We start from the raw sequence: 14,765 nt of genomic DNA, 5'->3' as shown, positions 1-14,765 counted from the left end.
TCGGAACCAGACCTCAAACAATACACCAATCGTCGCAAATAAAAGGCTGTCTCCGCCACCTTTCCCGCCTCGCCAAGGTCTCTGTGTTCTCCCCGCGCTGGTGCCGGCGCGCAGTCCGCCGCGTTAGCACTCTGGACAGCGCCCCCGGGGTCGCCAGGATCCTCTCGCCGCACGCTCCCCAGGGATCGCCTGCTCACCTCCCACCCGCTCACGCTGACTCCTGCACGGGCGCACTGTCTGCCTCGCCCTCGGACGATTCAGCTCCCTCCCTCCCGTTTTTCCCTCCTCCGCCCCCTCGTGCATCCCGGCTGGGCTCCCTCTCCTTCAAAATCGCTCGAGCGCTTTCCCATCTCCCGGCGGTGAGGACCCTTCAACCCTCTCCTCTATTCACTCCCCGAAGCTTTCGGAGCTCTGCCACTTCTCTAAGCTCTAATCCCAACACACACGCGCGCACACGGACACGCACGTTTCCTGCCCCCGTGTGACACCAACCCTCTGTCGTGCGGCCGCTCCAGACCCCGCGCGGTGTTCCTCCTACCGCCACACACACTCTCACACACAAACACACACACACGCACGCACGCGCGCGCGCAGGGCGGAGCGGAGGGCAGGCAGCTCGCCGGCAGTTTGCACTCGGAGGCGTCTTGCTTCAGGATCGCAGCGCCGATGGCATCTCCCGGCTCCGGCTTTTGGTCCTTCGGCTCTGAAGATGGCTCGGGGGATCCCGAGAACCCCGGCACAGGTAGGAGAAACGGGACCTGCAGGCGGAGAGCTTTGCGGGCGGACTGGGATTTGAGGGGCTGGGGAAGATTGAAGGTTTTCCCACCTGCAACAGGAAACTTTGGACGCTTAGCCCTGCCCTCGGGGTGGGTCCTTGATGACCCAACAGACTAAACCCCACAGGCTCTTATCCCCTGGGAAGATGCCCAGGGACCGTCTGGTTCTTTCCGCTGAAATCTGGGAGAGCCTCTAAACACGGCCGCGTCTCCTCGACACCGAATTCCTGGGCCTGGGATTCTGCCACCGTCTTAGTGTCTGGAGAGAGAGAGGTGGTGGGGAAAAGGAAAATTGGAGAGGGGATAGAATTGTTGATCTGAAAGGAAAGCCTGCGAGGAAATGGACGGCCTCGGGGGTCGAGGAAAACTCGCCCAAGCGAGGTAGGAAGGAGACTTTGTCCTAACCTAGTGGTACCAGAAAGGCAAGTGCAAAGGGCCACAGTGTGGGCTGCTTCTGAGGAAACAGCCAAGGGTCGAGCCGGGCCGCCAGGCTCCCGCCACCTCTGGCACCTGCTCGCTGTGCGGGGGCCAGACCGGCAGCTTTTCCCGGAGCCCGGGTTTATTGACGTCGTTCACAAACAACGAAATTTCACACGTGTGTCTGCCGTTTTCTTTCTGCCTCGCTGTCCTCCCACCTGTCTTTCCTTGCAGCCAGGGCCTGGTGTCAGGTGGCCCAGAAGTTCACGGGCGGCATCGGAAACAAACTGTGCGGTGAGTGCCTGCTCGGGTGCCCGAGGGAGGGAGGCGGACATGGCCAGGCACCGCGAAGCCCGAGGAGGTCAAAGCCACCCTCTCACATCCGATCCCGTGAGGGGTCGGATATTCTTGATTTGGGGACCGGGGATGGGGGTCGGGGCCTGGGAGCCGGGCCGGCGGGCGGCTGACCGAGGTCCGCGCTCCTTGTCCTTGCCCAGCCCTGCTTTATGGAGACGCCGAGAAGCCGGCGGAGAGCGGCGGGAGCCAGCCCCCGCGGGCCACCTCCCGCAAGGCCGCCTGCGCCTGCAACCAGAAGCCCTGCAGCTGCCCCAAAGCGGAGGTCAACTATGCATTTCTACACGCAACAGGTAAGGGCGCCTCGCGAGGTCCCGGGAGCTTCTGCCCCTCGCCCTGCCGCGTCCACCGTGGCCAGGAGGGACTCGGCGCCGGGAGCCTGAGCTGGGACGTCGAGGTGCAGGGCAGAAGCAGACCTTAGGAGACTCTCCAGGAGACCTCGAGAAACGCTGGGCCTGCCCTCTCGGTCGGACCCAGACCCGGGCCTCTGCGTGGCGCTGGGCTCCGGGGTTCCAAGCGGGCTCCCGGACTGCGGCGCTCTGCGCCCAGCGCCGCCCTCGGGTCTCCGGGTGGCCGAGGCGCCCCGGCGCACTCTAGCTCCAGGTCCTATTCTCCGTGCGGCCGAGGCCTCGGGTGCGATGTGGTTTCTTGTTCAAAATAGCTTAGACTTTCTAGGTCTTCAGATCGCAAGAGTAATTTGTAGCTGTGGTTTCAAGAAAAAGATTCACATGAAACCTGCGCGCAGTTTTACTCTCATACTTGCACACCCAGTGTGCGAGCGCGCGCGCGCGCACACACACACGCCACACACACAGAGAGACACGCTGACTTAGGAAACAGCAGGCCTTAGTTAATAAGCCAGAGATCCTGTGATGCCATAGGATAATAATAAGCCAAATGATAACCAAAATCTTATGAGCCATTTTGCCCGATTTACCCAAAGGCATTCCTCAAACATTCCTGACTTGAAGTGATCTTTTAAGATGACTTATTGAGAAATACCATTTAGCGAGAACCCGGACGAAACAGATGAATGGAAGTATATTTTCTTAAAAAAAAAAAAAAAGATAGAAAAGGAAGCAAATTAGTTATGAACTGAAATGCAAGAATATTTGGGATAAGGAAATAAATCGTAGTTTTTTCATTCCTTCATTTTTGAAAAATACCTCCCCTTTAAAGATCTGCTTTTCCAGAAGATTTTTTTAACATAAAATCTCAGTTCAGAGAGACAATGTCAAATGAAGACCTTTCCTGGATATTTTCATTGTAAAATTAAAACGTGGCATTTTGATTCTGTTCTTAGATCTGCTGCCAGCGTGTGACGGAGAAAGGCCCACTTTGGCGTTTCTGCAAGAGGTTATGGACATTTTGCTTCAGTATGTGGTGAAGAGTTTTGATAGATCAACCAAAGTGATTGATTTTCATTACCCTAATGAGCTTCTTCAAGAATATAATTGGGAATTGGCAGACCAACCACAAAATTTGGAGGAAATTTTGATGCATTGCCAAACTACTCTAAAATATGCAATTAAAACAGGTATTGTCTGATCAGAAATAATAAATCTCTTTTTTCTTTTATGATTTTTATTTTTTCTAGGAAATTGTTTTCTTTTATGGAGTTATTGATAATTTCAAAATTATAACATTATTTTCATCATTAAAAAAGTCATGATTAGAATGATTAATGTCAAAACTACCCTTTACTGTTATTGTTCATGGTTTTGAAGTCGGAAATGTTCCCTAAGTATAAATCATCAGATTTTACATTGCACTATTTGGCCACAGAAATTATCCACTGATGTAGAAGCAACCATTTGTCAGTAGAGGCCAGTAGAAGTGACTCTACTATAGAGAAAGAAAAAAAGAGAATCTAGAAATGAAAGCATAGAAGGCATGATCCAAACAAAAGCCCAAATACCAGGTCAGTGCTGGTATTTCATTGGCATAGAAATGAATAGAAATTGAACAAACCATCTGTGTATGATTGAAGCAGAAGGGTAATATTTTGGCATTGTTTCAGAAGACTAAGACTTCAGATCTGAACTCTGGCTTTTTTCTATTTTTTAAGAAATGTACACAAAAGAAAACACAATGCAAACTAGCTTAACAATTCAGCCATGTTATACAAGGATGCATGTGCTTCCTAACCACTCTGTATAGAAGATAAAGGGAAAAAAGGATAGAGGGGAATCAGATATCCTTAGGGACAATACTTTTAGTGTATTTTGTGTGTTTTTTTAAAATAGTATTCTCCATACTCTATGCATTTTTAGCCCCAGGTGTAACATATATGTGAATGCATTCTAAGCTTTCTTTCTAGCTACACAAAGTCAGCTATTCATCTTCTCAGGTCACAATTACCCCTGCCTTTTCTGCTTTGCCTCTAATCATCCTGATACATGGTGGCCATACACTTCATTAAAGCAATAAAAATAAGCATGAATGAATTTGGAAGGGAAGGAAGACCTTGTGGATCTAAATTGATTTGTAGCCTTAGAAAGATTTGCTAACAAATAAATATGTAAAGTATCACAAAACATTAATTACTCTAGAAACATGATCCTTTTCACAGCAAATTTAGAATTACATGAATTATCAGTACGATTCTAATCAAAAACAAATTTTAAGAATGTTTGTTGTGTGACTTTTAGCCCTTTGTTTTGCTATATTTTTGTTTTTGTGAGTTCTTTTCATTGACAGGATAGATATGCATAGAAGCTTTGGGAAATTGATTTCCTATACTATTATTTTCCACTTTTGTGAAACTATAGACTTAGAATTAAGTACATAGGAGAAAGAATTTAACTTGGAGATTTCTATCAAACTCAGTCTATGGAGGATGCTTTTTTTAAGGCATCTTAGATTTCATTCTCAATTATATTTACAGAGAATCCACATGAGGTATATACTAGGCATTAAAGATTCTTTTTTTCCTTCCAGTTTTTTTGTATATTTGTAGGTGCAAGCCTGAGCAATGTTTTTAGTTCATTTTTGTTTGACCTACTCCCCAACCTAACATTTAAATATACTAACAGTAATTTGCTACCTATTATTTTTATTGCTACCAAGCCAAAAAGAATCTATAAAAGTGTTTTCATATCTTCATCCTTAAAAGCTGATGGAGTCTGAAATGCAATTTAAAGAGTAAAGATAATGACAATTGCAGGTCAATGAAAGCAATAGTTCTGTCAATGTTCCATTTAGTGTTGGGAAAAGATGGGCCAATTCAATACTTAGATTTTGCCATAATGCTTGTGAAACTGTTGGTCAGTGTAGCTCTGTTTTTTTAAAGGTCAGAAAAAATATGATTAAGTTGAATTTCTGACCAAGGCATATCAATATTAATTCAGTACAACATTATTTATAACATATATAGTCTTCTGGTCCTTCTTCCCATCCCCAATAACATTTCAAATAATTAACAGCTGCCACCTTCCTTTTTGACTGGCAAGTTTATAGGTTTTATGTATAACTTGTATTTGACAAGTAGTACTTTGAAATAGTTTCTGTCACCACTACCATTAGATGTGTTAATGTTCCTTGTGAGATTCCTTTATAAAAGCATGTTACTACTGAGAGCCCATAACCTAATTTCCACTTGGACTCCAGGCTTAGAGAGAAGAGAGGGGAGGTGGGGAAATCTTTATACGTTGTTAAAATTACCTCTGTAAGAAATATTGGAATAGAACATGGAAAAGTGTGGAGAATGATAAAATTCCGAAATAATTAGGCTTTGCTGGGGTCATCAGTTTTGGCGTTAGTGTTGGTGGCTGAGGAGTGAAGGGATTCATGAACCCAATCATGAGACAAAGGGCTTGAAGTGTGAGGAAATGAGCCGTCCTTGAGTGTGTGTTGCTGGTCTAGAGAGAACAGTCTGCACCAACTTGGGGCCCCTTCCCAATGGACTGTGGACACCAGGGTCAGAGCTGCCTGGGGCTGGCAATTCGCAGTCTGTGCACCCTTCTTGGTTCATTTGCTGATCTGTGGGGAGCGGTCCAGTGGCACAAACAGCGCCTGGTTTCAAACTCGCTCTCCGAGGCGGCAGCTCATGGCCATCCGACTCCTTGGCAGGGCGCTGATTCGCAGCACAGGGCCAGGTTGGGGCAGCAGCAGCAGCAGCTGGATGCCAGGGTGACTCGGACAGCAGGCAGACAGGTCTCAGGGAACCCTACCTGAATTTGCCAGCAGCTTATTCACGGGAAGCCAGCAACCAAGGGGACATTTTGTTCTGATCTGTCAAAACTATCTCCCTGCATATTTCCACATCATTATCAGTGAATGCAAATTTTGAGGCTGGAGAGATTTTGGTGAAATAGACCAAGGTCAAAATTTGACACAAGAAGGAAGCCAAGCAATTGCAGCATCGCACTTCTTACCATAGTTTCCCAGAGGGAGTCACCAGGGTGAATTGACCTTCTGATAACCTGGGGCACGACATAGGTCTTGGGATCCCACTCAGCTTTATGCAGAGATTTTCCTGCCAAAGGGTCCACAGACTTGGTGTGAGATGAGAGATACCAGATTCATTCATAACATGCATAGGAGTTGAGAGAGTCGATTAATGGCTAGATTTGCTGATCCTTATTAATTTTCTCATTTCAAGGAAATGGCTTAGGGAAAGAGGAATGGAGGGGCACCGAGAGGGAGACGAGGGCTATGATTTCAGCTGTGAGTGCTAATGAAATGGGGAGTCAGTGAGGCAGAGAGGGGTGGAGGGCTGCTGCAGACAGCAGCGACAGCCACAGCCAGGAAGGCTTTTTCCCTTTCTGTGGACCCATAGACTGATGGGAGCAGCGTCAGAGAGCCTGGGAAAGAGCAAAAAGCTCAAAGGGCACCCTGCAAGGCCATAGGGATGTAAAACAATGCCATGCTGAGAATAAGTGAGAGCTGCCCAGTCTCTTTAAAATGTGCTCTTTCCCAGCTCTTCTCAGCATCTACTCATCTAGTAGCCACATGCTGGAGGCTGATAAGAGAGCAGTCCCTGGTCCTGGAGATAAGCTTTGTGTTGACTTTTGTCTCTGCTCTCCCCATCGCCTACCTTTATCTTGTTTTGTCCAGGCTGGCCTGAGAGTCTGTCACATCCCCAGGCTTCAGACAGGTGTCCAGTAAGTGGCGGACGTGTTTTAATAAGAAGCTGTTTCCAGAATTGTTAATCTTGCAGGATTTTGGCTGCAAAACAACATCATAGATTTATAGATAGGCTGATGTGGAGCAGGACTGGGAAATGAAAGTCTAATGAGATCTTTACAATCACATTTTAAATAATAGCCTCAGGAGTGTTGGGGTGTCAACCTTTTTAGAGAGTTTTAGAGAAATCTAGAAGTTAATTAGATAAGCCTGACTGAGGGACTGATCAATCCTATTGAATATACCTTCATGTATCTTGTGGATAAAACAGGGACGTTGGCTGTATTTAGCTTTATTTTTAATTGCAACTATGAAGGAGCTCTGTTGTGTAGAATCAAATATTTGGACAGAAAAGAATAGAGAAGAATTACATTTGTTCATACCAGCTTTAGACAGTGATTGCCTTTTGAATCCAGGGTAAATCACTCAACAGAGTGTCCTATTTTCTCATTTTTGCCTTGTCTTCTCTGATCATCAGCCATTTGTCACTGATATTATATGGATGTTGGCATGCCTGGCAGATGTCATGGTATATGACTGATTCCCAGCACAATTTAATGGAAAAGGGTTTTTTAGCAGCACAAGTGTAAACAAGAAGTGGCCTATTTTTGAGTAGCTTGGGATTGCCCCGGCATTTGAATCTACAAATATATTGAAAGAATGCTAGAAAATAAACCAGTGTCCACACTGCAAACCACATTTATTATCTTTTTATAGTGTATGGTTAAAGAAAGATTTTTAGCATGTGTTTTAAGAAATATCACAACACCAAACGGTCTGTCTTGTTAAAGGAAATGCTCCTTTGCTGACTGTGTGTGTGTGTGTGTGTGTGTGTGTGAGATGGGTTTCTGAGTATGGATTTCGTATTACTGAAGGCTCTTTCAAGATTCTTCATCTAGAGAAATCATGGATTTCAGAGGCATTCATTTTCACTGGACTCACCCTGATTCTGGTATTCCATCTAATACAGGACATCCAAGGTATTTCAATCAACTTTCTACCGGACTGGATATGGTTGGATTAGCAGCAGACTGGCTGACATCAACAGCAAACACTAACATGTAAGTAGCTAAATATGTTCTTGTGTAATCCAGAATAATTATTAATGACATTTCATAATATTTATTCTACCTCTTATGTAAAAAAAAAATCTCTTTTTTAAAAACTAGCCCCTAAAATAGTGAGACAAACTTCAGAAGAGTATGGGTATTCACTCTTGCTTAAAAGAAAATAGTCCTGATCTCTTTTTCACACAATCAAAGTTATGCATCATGTTTTAAACACAAAAAGACACTTTGGGGGCATGCTGGATGTATTATTCCATGTAATATGAGAGAGAAATGGTACTAGATGTTGTCTTTTAGATAGTGTTATAATGTTAGCCTGCAATATATTTATTCACTATGATAAATGACCCTTGTGCATGAAGCCAATCACTGAAGCTCTTGACTTACGAATGTAGGAAACAGAGCAAACCTTTTTTTTGTCTGCTTAACGCTATAATTGTACCATTTGTGAAAGCAGGGTTTGAACAAGGAAATTGTTCGGTAGATATTGTAATGATGAATCATTCCTTTGAGTGACAGACATAAAATGTGGCCATTACTATGTTTCAGGTTCACCTATGAAATTGCTCCAGTATTTGTGCTTTTGGAATATGTCACGCTAAAGAAAATGAGAGAAATCATTGGCTGGCCTGGGGGCTCTGGCGATGGGATATTTTCTCCTGGTATATGATATTTTAATCTTTCTTCATATTTTTCTTCTGGTTTGTCATGCCTTATTATGAAGATAAGTTCAGTTCAGTCACTCAGTCGTGTTCGACTCTTTGCAACCCCGTGGACTGCAGCAATCCAGGCTTCCCTGTCCATCACTAACTCCCAGAGCTTGCTCAAACTCATGACCATTGAGTTGGTGATGTCATCCAACCATCTCATCCTCTGTCGTCCCCTTCTCCTCCTGCCTTCAATGTTTCCCAGCATTAGGGTCTTTTCTAATAAGTCGGTTCTTCGCATCAGGTTGCCAAAGTATTGGAGCTTCAGCTTCAGCATCAGTCCTTCCAATGAATATTCAGGATTGATTTCTTTTATGATGGACTGCTTTGATCTCCTTGCAGTCCAAGGGACTCTCAAGAGTCTTCTCCAACACCACAGGTCAAAAACATCAATTCTTCGGTCCTCAGCTTTCACTTTATTATGAACATAGGAATTATTAAATATCTAGCCTGTGTTTCTGCTTAGGTTAAATAAACCAGAGGTCCTCAGCCTTTTTGGCACCAGGGACCAGTTTTGTGGAGGACAATTTTTCTATGCACCCTTCATGGGGGATGGTTTGGGGATGATTCAATCACATTACATTTATTGTGCACTTTATTTCTATTATTATTATGTCAGCTCCACATCAGATCATCAGGGATTAGATCCTGAAGATTGGGATTAAGTACATGTGACCACTGACCATGCATCCAAGTCAACTACCCCACGCTTGAATATTATTTTTTTGTGTGTTTAGAAAGAGGATAATCAACAATGATATTAACCCAGTACTTCTACTGTGATCCTACATACAGGATGCATGGATTGTGTGGAACAAAGGAATAAAGATTCCTAATAAGCGAATTAAGGAATAAGGTATTGTACTTTCCCAAGCATCCATGAAAGGAGAAGGGTACCCTCACTGAATAAAACATTCTCTGATTGAAGGAAAATAACAGGTACAATGTACTTAACAGAGCCTCTGTACACCATCCCTTTCAAGGAACAAGCAGGGAAGCTGATTCATACAATTTTCAAGTAGGACAGAAAGTGCCTGGAAGACAGTTTCTTAGCATTAAAAGAAAAGGGTGATGATTTCTTTCAGAGGTTTCCCATTCTTTTTTTTTTTTTTATGATGTCCTTTAGTCCTTCCCACTCTGCCTTTTTATCACCAGCCATTGCATTCTAAGCTCCATTATGTATACTTCTTCCAGCCACGAAAGTCAGCCTGGGACAGAAAGTCCTGCTTTGGGTTTCCAGGTCTGTGTGTGTGACCTTGGTTTGATGCAGAGAACTAAAAGCTAGAAAGGCAATGGGAAGAGAGAGAGCCACTGACCTGTGGAAAAGAAACCTGGCATACAGACCGTCACCTCCTCAGCAGCAGGAGAGGGGGGGTCATCAGAATGGGCGTCACTGGCCCTGGAGCTTGGTACCTGGAGACTGGCCCTGCTGGGGAGGCCGGAGCCACATCTGACACATCGTGTCAGGCAGAGCAAAGGCCAAGTCGTGATTCCTCTTTAGCAAATCTGCAAAGGCAGGGGGATCACAAAGGAGAGAGAAAAGGAAATGAAAAGACAGAAAAGACATGATGATGAATAACAGTGGCCTCAAGGCCAAGTCTTAAATTCAGCAACTTTATCTACAAGCTCAGATCAGCTATTTCATTTTCTTTTTGTAAAGAGATAGTATATGTTTTCAGGGGCTGAAGGAAAATGTGTTAGTTAAATGAAAGGGAAAATTTGCCTTTAAAAAAAAAAACCATTGTACACCAGCTGTGATGAAAATGTTAGGCTAGTTTCAATTTGTAGGGAACTTAGTATTTAGTGCCCTTGGAAAACCATCCCTGACTGAGGGAAGTTTGTTAGCATTAACTGGAACTGACGTTTTACGGTGTTTTTTATGAGTAACTAGGTGAAGTTCAGAGATGAATGTTGTTCCCACCTTTATTCCACCTCTTTTGTACGAGTGGCTGTGTGACTGAGCTGTCCCCAGGGAGCCAGGAGCTCCTTGGGCTCCGCGTTCATGGTTCCCAGTAATGGGAAGAGAACAGCTGCTCCCATGGACCTGGAAAAGTTGACTAAGTGGAGTTGGACCCGGCCTAACCTACCTGGCTGGTCTTGGAACACGCCTGTCCCAGAAAATATACACCCAGAGAAAGACTCCTCTTTGGCAATTCTGCTAAGCCAGGTATGGACCAAGGGCTGCCACCCCCATCAATGATGGGGAATGATCAGGTAGAGAAGACTTAAGCTCGATCCTGAGGCTCCTTCCTTGAATCCTGAAGATCCATGAGCTCTGAGTTCCCAAGACAGAAGCCAAAAATGCCAGGCTACAGGGTAAGGAAGACACTGGAAAATCAGGAGGGAACTGAAGAAAATGTCATTAGCAACCTGTTTCTGCTCTGCTTTCTACAATGCATTACAGAGAGGAAATGGATCAGAGCATCCTCAGTTGCTAATAGATGACTTTCTGGGTAGCATCCAGCCTTATTCCTGGGAGAAAGGGCCTATGATTTAAGGGGTGAACATAGGGGAAATCGTACATCTATGTGCCTGAGATCTGACAGTCCCATTGCCTGGGACTAGACATGGAGAGTTAGGTCCATGGCTTGAATACTCAGCTCAGCCAAGTTTTTCTACACCTCCATCTATAACATCCAGTGGGGTCATGCTATGGAAAGTTCTTTGAGAAGGACCGAAAAAAAAAAATAGGTGCAGCCTAATGGTTGAGAGTCACGTTTTCTTTGGTGGAAATTTTTAGGACTTAAGCCTAGGAGGCAGCATCTCCAAGTAACCCTCCTTTGAGGAGTCGAAGGGAGGAGCCAGGGTATAGAGAAGTTTTGCAATGAAGGGCTGGTAGTCTGAATGTCCAAAGATGATTGTTAATTAAAGGAAGCCAGCTATTCCAAACTAAGGAATTTAGTGCTTTTCTATGAATGGGAAGATATAAGAGTTTGAACTCACTGAAATCATTCCTTTCATATGCATCAGTCATCTGGAGCCAGTATCCTGGATTTTCACATCCTGACCTTCCTTGGGGCAGATCACAGATCACAGGTATTCTTCTCCTTCCTGAGTGCCCTTGAGGCTCACCGGCTCACACTGGAGGGCTACTACAGTCACTGATGATTGTGATATCCTTGTTTATAGACGTGGCAGGAAATACTCCATTTCTCAGAGACTTTCAGAAGAAATCTGTTTATGGGATGTCACCTTCACCTGGGAGTCAGAGGGAACTGGAGAATGCCACTGCTCAGCACGTCCTGAAGGGCCGAGGGGGAGAAGGCGTAGTCACAAACCTGTTCCTGTCTAACAGGATTCTCAGAATGTTTGGGGCTTGTTGTTGCATCTTTGGTGGAAAATTTCTGGGAAATAAGAGCACATAGGGCTTCTGCATCTGTCCTCTTGCCTGTGTTACACAGTGTAGTCTGCTCTGTCCAGAGACCCAGGAGCCTCTTTATCCCTCCTGGGCTGCCAGACCTTTAAATGGAGAATGACTGAGCTGTGAGGTGAGGAGCGGGAGGCTGCTCCCTGGATCATTGTCCTGGGAGGCCCACTCTCTTTGTGTCCTTTTTCTCCCTTTTTCTTTCCTTTATCTTCCTCCTTCCTTTCTTCCCAGCCTCTCTGAAAATAATGAGGGCAGCAATTCTTAGTGGGGAGTGATTTTGTCCCCAGGGGACGTTTGGCAATGTCCAGAGATATTTTTGGTGGTCACAATTTCTTTGGGAGTGGGGAGCATGTGTGCTCATGACATCTGGTGGGTAGAGGGTAGGGATGCCCAGGAAAGCCCCATCACATGGAACTGTCCAGCCCGAAAGCTGGTCCCATGCCCGGTAGCATCCTGCCCAGCCAGCCTTTTAGACAAGGTGTCAGCTCAGAGCCGGCCTGACCTGGATTCTATTTATCCCATGTCTCTAGGGTCCAGAAGCAGTAGGAATTGCCCTCGTTCTGACTGATGATAGAGCCAGGCTCTGGGTGATGCCTGCTCTGTGCCAGGTTGCCTGCTTGTGTCAGACCCCAGGGCTCTCTAGGCAGAGATCATCACTGTACCTGGGCCATCCAGCTTGGTACAGAGAATCCTCCACAGCCACCAGAAGGGAAAGGAACTGAGAGAACTCACATGATGCCAGAGCCCTGGCTTCCCCCTTTGGGTTGGGGAGGAGGGTCATTGTGTTTCACTCCTCACCGTGTTCTCACAGCTCCCACATCAGCATATTCATTTGCTTTCACAACTTTCTGTCTTCTATCTGGTTAACAAAAATCCTAAACTATCCAACAATCCTGGGGAGAAGCTCACTTTTCTTTGCTTGTCAAATGAGACTCTATTTATAAGACACTAATTCTATGGTATGAAATCCTTGACAGTCTTAGGATGGCACATGAAAAGTAGTTCAACATGGATTTAACATTCCCCTTGTGTGTCTTCCTAATTATGAAATTGTAGCCATTAAAATTATATTGCAATGATGTCATTAAGAGGGAAGAGCCATCTGAGGGGAATTAACAGATAAGTATGATGAGATGGGCTTGGATGTTTATCATTCTATAAGGATTGTTAACAGTCCATGATATTAATAGCAATTGATCTTTTTCAGCTCAGATAGAAGGCACTGCATGAGCTGAAATGAAATGTCTTCTCCATGAGGCCATACATAGGATTTTCACAGATCTAATGCTGAATGACCTACTCTTAAGCCGAGAAGGAAGTCAACTTTTTAAGTTATTAAAAGCCTTTTCAAACGGCTCCTAGTAAGAGCAGAGTCCACTGCAGTTCGAGCCCCGTCCTGCCACCCCCAAGTCCCCAGAGACGGACGTGGATGTGGAGCGCTGGAATCCATCCTAGGTTTGGGCCGAATCCTCCTTTGGGCCCTCTTAGCTAATGCCTTTGAGTCTGAGGATTCAATTCAAAGCACAGCCAGTAAGACGATTTTCTCCCGTGTCCAAAGAGGACTCTGCTGCTGCTGCTGCTAAGTAGCTTCAGCCGTGTCCGACTCTGTGCGACCCCATAGATGGCAGCCCACCAGGCTCCGCCGTCCCTGGGATTCTCCAGGCAAGAACACTGGAGTGGGTTGCCATTTCTTTCTCCAATGCGTGAAAGTGAAAAGTGAAAGTGAAGTCGCTCAGTCGTGTCCGACTAGTAGTGACCCTATGGACTGCAGCCTACCAAGCTCCTCTGTCCATGAGATTTTCTAGGCAAGAGTACTGGAGTGGCTTGCCATTGCCTTCTCCGAAAGAGGACTCTGCTGCTGCTGCTGCCGCTGCTGCTAAGTCGCTTCAGTCGTGTCCGACTCTGTGCGACCCCATAGATGGCGTCAGTGGAATTAATGTTGCTTGCTTGTGACATAATGTTAACAATGACTAGAAAAGGTAACTGTTGTTGCTCTGCCCTCTAGGTGGCGCTATATCCAACATGTACGCCATGCTGATTGCGCGCTTTAAGATGTTCCCGGAAGTCAAGGAGAAAGGGATGGCTGCTGTCCCCAGGCTCATTGCCTTCACGTCTGAGCATGTAGGTGTTCGACGTCCTTTCCAAGTTTAAGGTTATATTCCATAAAACCTGGGTTGAAGGAGTGGTATTTGGAAATACTTTACCCCACGTTTTCTCTTTCCAGAAGATGCTTCTTGGGAGAGGACGAAGGGGAGAGATCAGGTGGGTGGTGCAGTGCGGGGAGCTCCTTTGTCTTTGCAATTCAGGAAGGTGCTCAAAGTGAAAGCAGTTTGCTTTCAACCACCAGTCCTATACTCCCTACTTTGTAATAAGGTTATGTGTTGGGGAAACAGGAAGAGGAGAGAGGGCAAAATAACCGTGAACTCATATGGATCATCAATGCTGTGCAGTACAGAATTCAAAACTGCCAAGTATCCTGTTGATACAGGATGTCTGTTAGAAAATTCTGATCAGATATTCTACCCTCTTGGTTCCTTGGAAGCGAGTGAATACAATTCACAACCACTCCACTAAAAATGGAATTAAAGGAAATTAATGATTGATTTTAATACATTATCCTTAGCATCTTGCTTTCAGTCATGTTTTAGCACGTTGAATGCCCTTCCTCAATTTATTGGCATCAAATTCAGCAGAGAAGAGGACAGCCTGAAATCACCTGATGTTTTCTTTTCCTATTGCTGCTGGAACAAATTACCACAAATTTTGTGGCTTAAAACCACATGAATTCAGTATCTTACAGTTCTGGAGGCCAGAAATCTGTAGTGGGTCAGGTAGGGCTGTGTTCCTTCTGAAGACTGTAGGAGAGAATTCATTTCCTTGCCTTTACAATTTCCAGAGGCTGCCTGCCTGCCTGCCTGTCATGGCCGGTTCTTCTGTCTTCAAAAGTGAC

At 45.2% G+C, this 14,765-nt stretch overlaps 1 protein-coding gene across 1 annotated transcript in view; it reads left to right on the top strand.

Moving 5' to 3' along the window:
• Window positions 1–278: 278 nt before the first annotated feature.
• The window catches only part of GAD2 (glutamate decarboxylase 2), a 62,773-nt gene continuing 48,286 nt past the window's right edge, over window positions 279–14,765 (top strand). The window contains exons 1-7 of the mRNA XM_040248563.1: window positions 279–742; window positions 1,428–1,487; window positions 1,691–1,840; window positions 2,851–3,084; window positions 7,645–7,735; window positions 8,291–8,403; window positions 13,821–13,936. Coding sequence (XP_040104497.1) covers window positions 667–742; window positions 1,428–1,487; window positions 1,691–1,840; window positions 2,851–3,084; window positions 7,645–7,735; window positions 8,291–8,403; window positions 13,821–13,936 — 840 coding nt within the window. The 5' untranslated portion in view covers window positions 279–666. The remainder of the gene's footprint in view (window positions 743–1,427; window positions 1,488–1,690; window positions 1,841–2,850; window positions 3,085–7,644; window positions 7,736–8,290; window positions 8,404–13,820; window positions 13,937–14,765) is intronic.

This window comes from Oryx dammah, unplaced genomic scaffold, assembly GCF_014754425.2.
Source record: "Oryx dammah isolate SB20612 unplaced genomic scaffold, SCBI_Odam_1.1 HiC_scaffold_10, whole genome shotgun sequence".
NCBI classification, from domain to species: domain Eukaryota; kingdom Metazoa; phylum Chordata; class Mammalia; order Artiodactyla; family Bovidae; genus Oryx; species Oryx dammah.
Note: the sequence above shows the minus strand (reverse complement) of the source record. Positions and strands in the feature narration are given on the sequence as shown.